Genomic DNA, 12756 nt, shown 5'->3' on the forward strand with positions numbered 1-12756 from the left:
AACAAACAAACAAACAAGAATGTTGAAAAACATCGATGTTTTTTTTATCGATGTCGCATCTCTACCAACCACCTTCTTGTATATATTCTGCACGTCAACTAGTTTCTCATCATTATAATAAATATTTCTACTATTAATTAAATTAGTTTTACAGAATCAAATGATTTATACAATAGATATTATGTATGCTTTATTCCAACAAAATATATTATGAATCTTTTCATAGGAATTAAAATACTCATTATGAGTAACTAAAAATTTCTACTTTCGATTTTCACAGTGATCACAATAACTTCCCTATAGATCAAGAAGTTAAAAATGTCCTTTACACATGTGCACTTTTATTTGAAAACAAAAATGTTATTTCCAGCTAACTTTTCTCAGTTTTTTTGTTTACTGGAGTATTCCATGTACCGAAGTTCAGTTTACTGAGATAACAATGTATTAAAAAATGTGTATGCAAAAAACCTTAAAATTCAGCTGATCTGTTCTAAAAAGCTAATCTACAGTCAAACCATCTTCATGATACCATAACATTGTATTGTCATCATTCGTACATATTTATACCCAATTTTAGCTCAATTAAATAATTGCAAGTGAGCTCAAACACAATTACAAGGATAGGAATGAAAGCAGAGAAACTATATAAAAGTGTTTATAAATAAAACGTAATTTATTGTTATTGCTATAAAAATTATGACAGAACATCTTTGTTAATAATTTGCTATGGTGGGAAATAAAAATCACTTAGAGCCAAAATATTGCAAAAACAAGTATAAAATTATAAAAACAATCAATATTTACATAAATAATACAACATTTACACCAAATATTTACAATCAATTAAATGTTTTGTTTTTTAAATAAATGGTTTTTAAGTCTCATAAGAGGAGAACTTTGACACTAGTTAAAAAATAAAATGAAGGGTACTAGAAAATTGATAACTTTGAAAATAACAGAAAATCTTAAAGTTTAAAGTTTTATCAAGATTTAAGAAAATAAAAATAATGTCAACTACATACTAAACATGTAACAAACACTGCATGAAGAAATCGTGACTTTTTATAGTAGCCTTCAAATAAGACAATAGTATGATAAACTTTCATATTTCAATATTTGAAAAATGTCAAATAATGAATAAAACTAAAAAAATTAAGAACAAAGAATAAACAAAAGTATAATTAAAAGTAATTACTTCGACAGTTTGGTTATCTTAAACCTATTGCGATAGTGAGTGAAGGTACATTCAATTTAGTTCAACATATTACACCCTAAAACAAATAGTGGTAGTCTTTTGAAGTTTTCAAATATTTTGGGATTCAAAATAAAATAATTTCCCAATTTTTAATTAATTTTATCAGTAAAAGGCTCATTTGATTGACCAGTAAACATAATAAACTTAAAATTATTGGAAAGTAGTAAATATTATTTTGCTATACGGATTGAATTTGTTTAAACAAAAAATAAACATTTTATATCTTTTAAATGAAATTTTACAGAGTATACGTAAAGAAAATGTACTATTTCTTTAATTTGAATTAGCCACAGTGTAAATTCATAAAGATATAGATTAGAGTATCTTACATGAAATATCATAAACAAAAAAAAAAAAAAAAAAAAAAAATGCAGGTGAAATAGTACTGTCTCTTAAAAGACAGGTATAGTTTCTTAAATGTGCATTGTAAAGTTTTTTTTTAAGGACACAACATTGATTTACTTATGTACGTTCAATGCTGTTTCTTTTTTGATGGTGAGAGATACTCAATACAGTTTCTTTTTTCAAAGATTAATTAAACTTACAAAATGACATTTTGGTCAAAATTTGAAAACATGACAAAAATAGAGTTCAAGTTTTTAATTACATCATCGGTAGATGTAATATCTAATGTAATTTACATTAAATCGATTACTAAAATAAGAAAACAGAAGTTGTATACCAGAAGAGTTACAACCAAAAAGATTACAACAAAACATTATAAATACATATTAATTAAACTTATATAAATATAAATATATACAATAAATTTAACTGCTTAACTTCATCTCACAGCTCATTAGTTTATTGCAATCGAATATACAGAAAGTATAAAAGAAATGAGAACTAAATAAAATATTCTGGAAAATGATTAAATAAATACATACAGAACCGGTCTCATATTAGTCGATTACTAAAGGACCATTCTACCACGCTTAATAGGCTAAATACAACTTCATCAACTTCATTCATAAAATCAAATAAATGACATTAGATTTGTAGGGTTCAAACGTAGCAAGACCTTATGCAGTAACCGTTGGTGCTTCTTGATCCTGCAATCAGATTGGTGAGATTATTTCTACATTCAGCACAATGCTTAATAATAAATAATCTATATGAAATCAATCCAAACGTGATGCTATTTCTATTACAATGTCTTAATACAGACTTGTGGAGAAACTAGCCATTGGTAGCACTCTAATAACACTTCTACATTAGGAGGTATCGAGGCCATATTCTTTTCAGGGGTCTCAGAGGATTATCAGGAATAAAAGAGGAAGCAAGGTTGGAAACTAGTGGTTTTGGAGTTCAGAATGGAAGGATTGATATCTGGTTTGGGCTAGATCTGGTACATATGGAACATTAAGGTCTTTATGGATGATTTTATTTGTGACAAAGTAAGGATTGGATACAAAAGGAATTCAAAGGTTTATTGGAACACCAAAATTTAACTCAGTAAATCCAAATAGACCTTATTCTAGTCATGTAGATCAGTCTTTTGTAATGGATTAGAAGAATAGACCGTTTGTCTAGTAAGTGTTGTAATATTCAGAATCAACACGTAGTTTCATTTTTTTCAGTCTAGAGTGAGGATTACAAGTTGGTCGTTTGTCCAAAGTAGCAAGATCTGTTTGACAGAGGTAAGATGAATATTATTAAAGGTAGTAACCTTTAACCCTACAGTAGTAGGGCAGTCGATACACGTTTATGACAAGGGTAAAGGTAATTTGATGGGATTAATTTTAATCCTCCAATTTTGACACGATTCTTCAAGGGTTGTAGAATGGGATTGGAGTGTTTGGGGTACAATTTAGGTTTATTATTAAATGAGAGTGCACATGTATTATTGGTTTACTTTGAATAGTCAATCTATAAGATCGAAATGGATAATGAAGAAGTACGTAGGAGAGGGGGGAGAGAGGAATTTATGGAGCTTGTTAAGCAGTCTCAGGAGACAGGCTCGGTCAAAAGCATGTTCTTATATAAGAAATAAAGTTGAAAACTTAAACTTGTAGGGTTAATATGCAGAGGAAGAGCCCTAAATTATTATATGAAAAGCTGTTTTTATAGGATCGTCTAAGTTACGAAATTCCTTTAGTAAGGTCCAGCAGTAGTCAGCCATCGTATGTCTGTCTCACCGGACTTGATATTCTCACCTATTTATCTTGATACCCTGATAGAAGCATTTTTTAAACTAATGGGTTTCCGAAAAATCTACTTAAATACTCATATTAACTCCAATTTTTAGATAATGGTTTTAGATTTTTTTAGAAGAAAGAGGTTAAAGATTTTTTTTAAATAAAAAAAGTGGGAAGAACTACAGAAAGGTTTGAAACCACTGGTACAGAGTATAGAGAATTCTAATACACAACCCTATATCTGGGTTACTCAGGAGCGAGAAAATAAATTTTTAGAAGTCCTTTTCTTACAATACTTATATAATTTAGCATACTTTATGGACCTGATCAATATCTTTCAAAATATCGAGGCCGTGGTCTTTGGGAGAGGCGGTCGGGCTGGTCACTGAGCTGCTGCCGCTGGAAGAAGTTCCGCTGTTGTTCGTGAACAGCTGGTTGGCAAGGAGAGCCATCGGGTCACCGTCGAGCCCAACGTTGGCTGCTCTTCTGCGCCCGAGATCAGGGAGATACGTTTTTGGCATGTCCATAACCAACTTACTGATATTCTAGAAAAATGAGTAAAGTATACATTAGTTTATTAAAACTAGAAAATCATTCATTCATATCTCAATACAAATGTTTTAAAATAGATATTTCTGATTAATCATAATATGCTTTATGAGATGGAGTAAAATAATTAGAAATTTAATTAAATTAATAAATTAAATTGTCAATTTGAATTAAAAGAATAAACCAGACTATTATTACCACATTTTATTATCATTTTTATTCTTATTATTTGTTATTTGAAATTGTGAAACCGTAAATCACTAAGATTGGCTATTATGGCGGGTTATTATACAAGCACATCGAACAAACAAAAGTTCATTTATTATGTATGTTAGCAATGTTGTTGGAAAATAATATGTTTTGTCAAATATAAAAAAAAATATATTAAAACGTCTCTATTATTCACCTGAAGTGCCAAGTCTTTGTCGTTGCTCGAGTGACTGCCATGCTGCTTGCTGTGCCTTCGTTGCCTCCGATGGCTCCTAGATGTATACATAAATCTTAATATTCAATAGAAACAGATATATTCAAAATATATCTACACTTGAAATCAGTTAAATTTTAAATATCTTTAAGAATTTTTAATTTTTTAAAAAAAATTAAATATACGATTAAGTGTTATATTACCAATTGCGAATATAATTTCAAAAGATAAAATTCAGTACCTCCTTCGACTCCTATGATTCTTCTTGTGGAAAGGAGTTTTCACTTTCTTAACAAGAGTCTGTGTCACTTCTGAAACTTTGACAGAGACAGCTGAGTCCACAGAATGTCTTCTTGATTCTACGGATACCCTGAAATCATAACATAAGTCATAAGTAATATTCAGGGAATTGGAGGATGTTTTCCACTTCCTAGCAGTTTGTCCTATCCTGAGAATTGAGAAGAGACACATTTGTAGAATGAAGAGGACTATAATATAAAACAAATTTATATAAACAGAGCAATATTATTATTACTATTCTATGGGCAACAGACCATGGAGGCCTAAGTCCTCGTGCGATGTATTTCCCAATATTAGGATGTAGTATTCCCAGTATTAGGAAATACATCATGCATTTCTTGACGTGACAGAGCAATAACCAACTTTAAATAAGACGACTCATTAATCTCAAATGCTAATATTTTATTTGAAGAATGGAATATGGTCCGGGTGCGGTAAAAAAAAACTCAAATAGTAGATAATTATACTATTTTATTGAATATCCCCGCTCATTTGGTATATTTTATTTCTTAATTACTTACACACATTGTATCCCATTATTTTATACTTTACTTTTCCTTTGTTTTTCTATGTTTTTTTTTTTAAATATTTCTTCTCCTCCTATTATATATATTACCATTTAATTTTCACCTAATTTAAATACTTTTTTACTATGTTTACTTTACAAATTATTTTCGTTATTGTGGCATAACTGCCGTCCCCACTCCTCCCAATACCAACGGAATTGGGGAATTTATTTTTGACTGCCGTCAAAACAGGTATGCATTCTGTCTCATCATTTGATTTGTGTTTTTTTTCTTTCTTTCTTTTTACATCTCTTTATTTGTATTTTCTTTAATATTTCTTCTGTTATTTATCTGTTACTATTACCCTTTTCATTTACTATTTACAACCTTTAATTTTTCTTATTATATCTTACTTTTTTACATTTTATACCCCTGTTATTTTACACTTATGTTTTTTTTCTCTTTTTTTCCTTTTGTAACTATGTGTTTGTATCTTTTTTAGCCCTGACGAAGCCCTGCAACGTGGGGCGAAATGTTGGCTCAATAAAATAGTATAATTATCTACTATTTGAGTTTTTTTTACCGCACCCGGACCATATTCCATTCATCTATACACACGGTCAATCAATAATCTTCCACTAATATTTTATTATTTGTCTTGCTTTATTTTTTCTTTCAGTTTAAAATAAATTCAAGGTTATTAAGTTTTTCATTAAAGTCACTCGAGCTGATGGGTTATGGTTGTTTAAAGATTTTTTATAAATTTATTTATTTTTTTGTAATTTTATAAGTATGAAAAAAAAAATTCAATTCATTCATTCTTTCATTCATAATTTATATTTATTAAAAAAAAAAAAAAAGAATCAACCTCAAGTAAAATTAATTAATTTAAAATACAAAGAACAAATAATAACTAATAGAAAAATAACATTTATTAAACTAGTGCATATTGACAAATTATAAGTTAAAAATACATATTTCATCAAACTATTGGTTTAAAAAAATAAAGTTGTGATTGCTAAGAACAAATGTTACACACGTACCTCCTGACACTATAACTGATTTCTGAATCCATAGAATTCCTACGATGTGATGAATTTGAGTTAGTGGGAGCGACTAGAGCACCTCTCCTCTGCACGAGTTTAGGAAGAGCGGCTGCCCAACTCGATCTCACCGAACCAGAGCCTTCACTGTTCAACTCAAATTTTAATCCTGTCAAATAAAATAATAAGTCACATCATAAATATTCCTTCGAAAATAAAAAAAAATTACAATTAAGTTCTAAACAACGGTTAATTATTTCATGAAGTTTTTAAATAACAATCAATAAAATATCTGGTGTGTTTTCGGATTTTAACTATCTTTAAATGTACGATATCAAAATTTAAGAGAATGTTAATCTATTTTTCTTGGTATAGTACTAAGGTTTGTAACCAATACCTCACTTGACTATGAAACGTTATGGCAAAAATAAATTATCAACACGCTCACTAAATATTTTTTTTATAAATGAGAAGTAAACATTACCATATAGTTTCCAGTAACTCTCATCCTGCAGCATGGAAAAATATATTAATGAATTGAAACAGGTAAATATTTGCCAGAGAAAAAGGATGAAAGAGAAAAATTATCATAATAAACTTAAATATAACATTGAACATTAAGATGGTCTAAGCATCAGTAAAAAATTGTACTCCAATAACAAAAATCTATTTATTAGTAAATAAAATTTTGATTCCTGTTGAAATCTTCATCAAGGATAAAGAAACAAGATACAAACAAATTTTGTTAACTATCGTAGAGCTAAATAACTTTCATAGTCCTTTAATTTACCCTGTTTATTTTATACATACGTGATATAGATACAGGAGTAAATAAATTGAAATGGTTGGTTTCTAATGAATATTTTTTGTAATTATGAACACTTTTTTTATTACTATCTGGATCATCTCATCTCGGTCAACCGATGATCTTCCAAATGAAGACCAAATTGTTTCGTTTCAAAAGTTGAAGAGATATCGAGAAAATAGTGAACTTATTTTTATATATATATTGTAATATCCTCATTTATTATGAACATCTTTTATATATAAATGATTTTTGGTGTGCTTTAATTTAAGTATCAACATTTCAATATTTGTTGATTTTCTTTTATTAAACCAAAAAGCAAGCTGATCAATTTTATCATTCAGCATTTATGGAGACCAATACAGTTGCTTCAAATATTTCGAGATGACAGCACGCGTTCTTCTGAAGTTTGTGGAATTACTGCTATGTTGAGTGGATGGTTTGAAATTTTTCAACTTTTGTTGTTTCTCTACCACAATTACAGTACAAATTAATCTAGGAAGAAATAGAAAGCAATAACAATTATCAATGTAGTATTTACATCATGAATCATTGAAAATAAATTTGAGCGGTTGTGCTACAATCGATGAGTGAACATCACAGACAAAAGAAAGGAAACTGGACTTTTTGTTTAGTAACACTTATTGTTAAGATGCCGAGAGGATGATTTCTAGAGGAAGGTGGTACAGACCACCCTTTGCCTACTGTCAGTGGTAGATGCCTAGAAAAAGGATATATCAAGAGTCATCCAAGAAGAATATATTATCTAAAGCAGAAATTCACTTTGGAAAATGACAACACTATTTATTTGGATCGCCGGTGGATTGGATGTATCCTGGAAGGTAGAAGAGGACCAAGCCTTTGTCTTATGTCAGTGGTAGCATCTTTAGAATGAAAACATCGTGAATAATCATTCATTTAAGAAGATTAAACAATTGGTTAGTCTTTCTCAACATAGAATTTAATTATATTTGCAAAAGTAGCCATAAATTTAGTTTAATATCATTGTGTTCTGATTGTCTAGGAAACCTGCTCTGAGATTAAGAATCAATAATGTTATAAAATTTAAAATAAAATTCTCATATCTAGTTAATATTTAACCTTGTCATCTTCAAAGCTATATTTTAGATCAGAGAATAAATAAAATTATTTAAAATTAATAAAAGGAATTTTATAAAATTAATTCTCATATCTAAAATATATTTTTGAAGATGACAAGGTCAAATAAAAATATTAAATATTAAATAAATATGAGAATTTTTTTTTTGTTATATTTAATATTATAGACTCTTAATCTCAGGGCGGGTTTCTAGGCAATCAGAACACTTATTTTTAATAACACTTAATTAACTTAACATCAACTTTTACAAATTCTTTAAATTTAGGTAGAACAAAACTAAGCAATTTATACTCTTCTTTAGATGGTTGATAAGTCTTAATGTCTTCTTTCCCAAATGCTTTAACGGTCAACAATGGCTTCCAGTCACCTCTGCTTATAAGAGACCGATGTCCTCTCACCAGGCAATTCAAACCGAGAGTGCCTTATTCTTCTTGGGTGACTTCTCGATGTCTTTCTTTGAGCTAAACAAAAGATGATGAGGACCTCCTTATCCAGAAAACATCATTCCCCGCCTGTGTCTAAGCAACAAATAATAAAAAACCAAGTTTTCTTCCTTCTCCTTGTCTCGTTGTTAGTTCTCAATATTGATTGTAGCACTATGGTTTTGAGTTTTCGCCTATGATTTCCTTTATGAATAATTTTCTTTAATACTTATTCTTAACTTCTATTTTTTCTTAAATGTATTGAAATTTCAATTATGATGGGAAGTTAAAATAAAGTTTATAAAATATTAGAATCTGCTAAACATGATGGCCGCTATTCAATGGACTTTTTGGAGGACACGTGCCACCATCTTGCCTTTTTTATGAATAAAGTATTTATTTTAGACAATGAAAATTGGTTAGCTTGCTTTTTGGTTCAACAAAACAAATGAACAATATTTACCGTTGATATATAAAATAAAAATACAACTAAAATCATTTATATATAAAAATAACTATTTACTCATAAAAGAGAATATTACAATATATATCTATATGATTACGGATCGCAAATTCTTCAAATCTAATAAAGAAATGAGAAATGAACTAACCGACAGGATCTTGATGAGTGCTCTCGAGGCTGATAGAAAGCCTTCCTGACTTGGGGAACCCTTTCCGCTTTGCGTATGCCTGCGCTATCACTTTATGTTTTCTCAACTTGGTGTGGGTTCCATTTCTGTTATCCATTTCTTTATTGAACCTCCTTGAAAGAAACAAAAAAAATTTTGTCATGAAACAATACTAAAATTCTTTGTAGAATAATGATATAATAATAATGGTTAGGCTAAAATAGTGGTGGATACACAAATCATTCATAACTTTCCACGACCCAACCGCCTGGGCCGCATTAAACTCTAAGAACATGCTCTGATTCTTAATCACTCATTTGATTTTGACCATATCACTATTTTAGTCACTGTTCCAAGCTAACAAAAGAGGCTCAACTCAGAATCAACTTAAATACACCTAGAACCCCTTCCTGTTAACCACAAAATGATAAAAACTGTATCTCACACACATAAACTTAATTAATTAATAATTAACTTAATTAAGACAAAATAAATTTGCATTTATTTTCCCATTACACCAGTTATCCCACCTTTTTTTTTTACTGCTCGTCTCTCAGGATTTTCCTTTTTATTATCATCACCTAATATTTTTATTTTTATTATAATTATCCTTTTTTCACCTTTTTAATTATCACTCAATCACTACTATCATTACTTTGCTACTATCGATACTATCTTTATACTGATATTTTCTTTTTATTTACTATATTTTACTCACAACATATTTCTTCATTGCTTCAATTTTTTTATTTTACATTCACTGTATTCACTTGTATCTATAAAATCTTCATAGTATTATCAATCTGTATGTCATATTTTTTTCTTCAATTAATTAATTACACTATCTATCATTAACATATTTTAATATATTTTTTATTTATATGTAATTGTCTTTAACAGTCAAATCTCAGTGGTTCCCAAACTTTTTTGTCCTATCGCCCCCTTTCCAGGAAAAATATTACTTAGTGCCCCCTGGAAATTAATTTTATTAAAATTTTAATAGCAATTAATAGGAAATATGTATTTATGTTTCTACCTTTTTCCTAAAATATAGCAAAGAAAGGTGTAAATTAGAAACATTGAACTTAGAAATTATGAAACTATTTATTGACCTCAGAGTAGAATGTAATACAAAAAAAGTTAGAACATTCGATATCATCTAAATGAGAAGGATGAACTTGGTGTACTGCAATCAATTTAGTAATCCTTGGCTCTATTTTTGCCAGCAGTAATATTGTTAACTGTGACAACTAGCAGTTATTCATCGTCCCCCAAATGCACCTGTGACCATCACTGCCCCCCTAAATCACAGCAGCGCCCACCAGGGCGATTGCCACTTTGGGAATCACTGCTCTATCTCATCCTTTATATAAAATACCTTAAAACTGATATATTTTTTTTTTATATAGAAATTAATTTGTCTTCTCTTTATGATTATAAACTTTCACCACACATTGTTTTGTAAACTTATTTTTTTTATTGCTAATACAATTATCAATGTAGATGAAATATTATCACTATTATGCGGATAACTTTTTTTTTTCATTATTTAATTATTGTGTATGTTTAGTTTTACACCATTATATCTAATACCTCGGATCAAAAGCTAATGCCACCAATGATGTTTTGGCCGAGATAAGGAGGTAAATAGCATCGGCCAAAAGGTGGTTTCTTTGACTGCATCGGCACTTTGGTAGTAGCTCACTATCAAGATCCACGAAAATTGGATTGTACAAAACGCTCGTTCGACCAGTGCTGCTCTACGCCTCGTAAACTTGGGCACTTTGAAGGCCGATGAAAGGGACCTCCAAACATTTGAGAGAAAGATACTCAGATGCATCTACGGCCCAGTAAAGGTGGTTCAGCTTGGAGATGACGCACGAATAGGGAAATCTATTTGTTAATTCGTGAGCCTGATATTGGAAAAATTGTGAGAATTGGTAGGCTGCACTGGGCTTTTCAGTCTCTTAGTTTGTACAATTTTTGTTTTTTATTCCTCTCATATCCACTTTTCTATGTTTTTATTTCTTTTTGTTTATTATTATATAATTTTTAATCTCACATCATATTACTTTATTGTTATCTTACTCTCTTACATTGACAACATATTTTTAATCGTCATGTATCTTTTTTAGCCCTGATAGAAACCCTGCAAAGTGGGGTGAAACATCAGCAAATAAAAAATTGAAAATTATTTTTTGTTCCTTTTTGACCTCACCCCCGAACCATCATCATAATAAATAAAATTAAAGTAATATTGTATTTAAAAAAATTGAAGAACAATAATTACAATAACATCTAATGAACAATACAAATACTAGTTTCAAACAGCTGCTACAAACACCTACTCTTAAATAAGGAATCAGATGTACCTCCGAATGAACCTCTGCCAGGACTGGAAAGTAGTCTGCGTCCAAACCCAAGTGGACATGAGACTCCCCGATAAGAAGAGAGCTAGAACGTGGATCTGCAACATGGCCAGGCTAGGGCGGGATTCCATCCTGCATTCACTATCTCCAACACCTAATTTACACCTGTAAAACATTAATTATTATTAACTTTAAAGGAAGGCTTAGAGTAAACTGGATGTGTTAAAGCAACATTAAAAATTCATAATTTTCAGTAATTATTTATAAATTTTTACAAAGTTAAATCGATTGATTCAATGGACTGTGATTGAATAAAACTAGCAATTGTTATTGGTAGTTGTATTAAATGTAGTGAAAGTGGATTTGTTTAAATTCTAAATGATCATATTTTTTAATTTGTAAGTAATATAACTCGGGCTGTAGCAATTGCTAACTAAAACTCATCACCATAATCATTTTATCCCCTTTACCACTTGCGCAGTGTGGGGTCACAATTTGTAGAGCCTGGACAAGATATCTTGCTCTTGGACCATCTCCCTTTTCCAACTCCAGTCCATATCCCGCCTCTTGAACACCTCCTTAACACTCTCCTCCCAGGAAATGCATGGTCTTCCTCTTGGCCTTCTTCCCTCCATGCGAGTCTCATATGTTTTTCTGGCAGTTCTTTTCTGGTCCATTCGAAGGAGGTGCCCGAAACATCTTAGCTTGTGCCCCTCTAGGATGCTCTCAGCCGGTTTGAATCCGAGGTTAGCCCGAATGGTACTGTTCCGTACTCTTATCTTGTCATCTCCATGGATTGGATCCGGCTCTTGTATTTCAAGATGAGGGGCCACAATTCGGAAGAGTAGGAAAGTATAGGGAGGAACAATATACTAACAGTAACAAGAAAACAAATGACACAGTTGATCGCTAGTTGTTTTTTTTTCTCTTTCCTCGGCCCAAGACTCCCATTAAAGTCCTATACTACTAGTTGATTTTTATTCAGTAAGTTGTTAGGACTGGCAGCCTCTTGTCGTTGATGAACACTCAGTGCAGTATGTACCAGGTCAGCCTAGATGCCACTCTGTCACATTGACCAATTTCTTCAGTAAGTGGTTAGGACTGGCAGCCTCTTGTCGTTGATGAACACTCGGTGCAGTATGTACCAGGTCAGCCTAGATGCCACTCTGTCACATTGACCAATTTCTTCAGTAAGT

At 30.6% G+C, this 12756-nt stretch overlaps 1 protein-coding gene across 3 annotated transcripts in view; it reads right to left on the reverse strand.

The window, feature by feature from the left end:
• Nucleotides 1-207: 207 nt before the first annotated feature.
• smo (smoothened) overlaps nucleotides 208-12756 on the reverse strand; it is a 23117-nt gene continuing 10568 nt past the window's right edge. The window contains exons 9-15 of one of the 3 annotated variants that reach the window (XM_014434955.2): nucleotides 11564-11725; nucleotides 9174-9325; nucleotides 6216-6384; nucleotides 4608-4736; nucleotides 4349-4424; nucleotides 3708-3938; nucleotides 208-2307 (exon numbers count right to left, since the gene is read on the reverse strand). In XM_014434955.2, coding sequence (XP_014290441.1) covers nucleotides 2278-2307; nucleotides 3708-3938; nucleotides 4349-4424; nucleotides 4608-4736; nucleotides 6216-6384; nucleotides 9174-9325; nucleotides 11564-11725 — 949 coding nt within the window. In that variant the 3' untranslated portion in view covers nucleotides 208-2277. The remainder of the gene's footprint in view (nucleotides 2308-3707; nucleotides 3939-4348; nucleotides 4425-4607; nucleotides 4737-6215; nucleotides 6385-9173; nucleotides 9326-11563; nucleotides 11726-12756) is intronic. The other 2 variants (XM_014434952.2, XM_014434953.2) reach the window with 2 other exon arrangements.

This window comes from Halyomorpha halys, unplaced genomic scaffold (assembly GCF_000696795.3).
Source record: "Halyomorpha halys isolate HHAL.00 unplaced genomic scaffold, Hhal_1.1 Scaffold1465.1, whole genome shotgun sequence".
NCBI classification, from domain to species: Eukaryota; Metazoa; Arthropoda; class Insecta; order Hemiptera; family Pentatomidae; genus Halyomorpha; species Halyomorpha halys.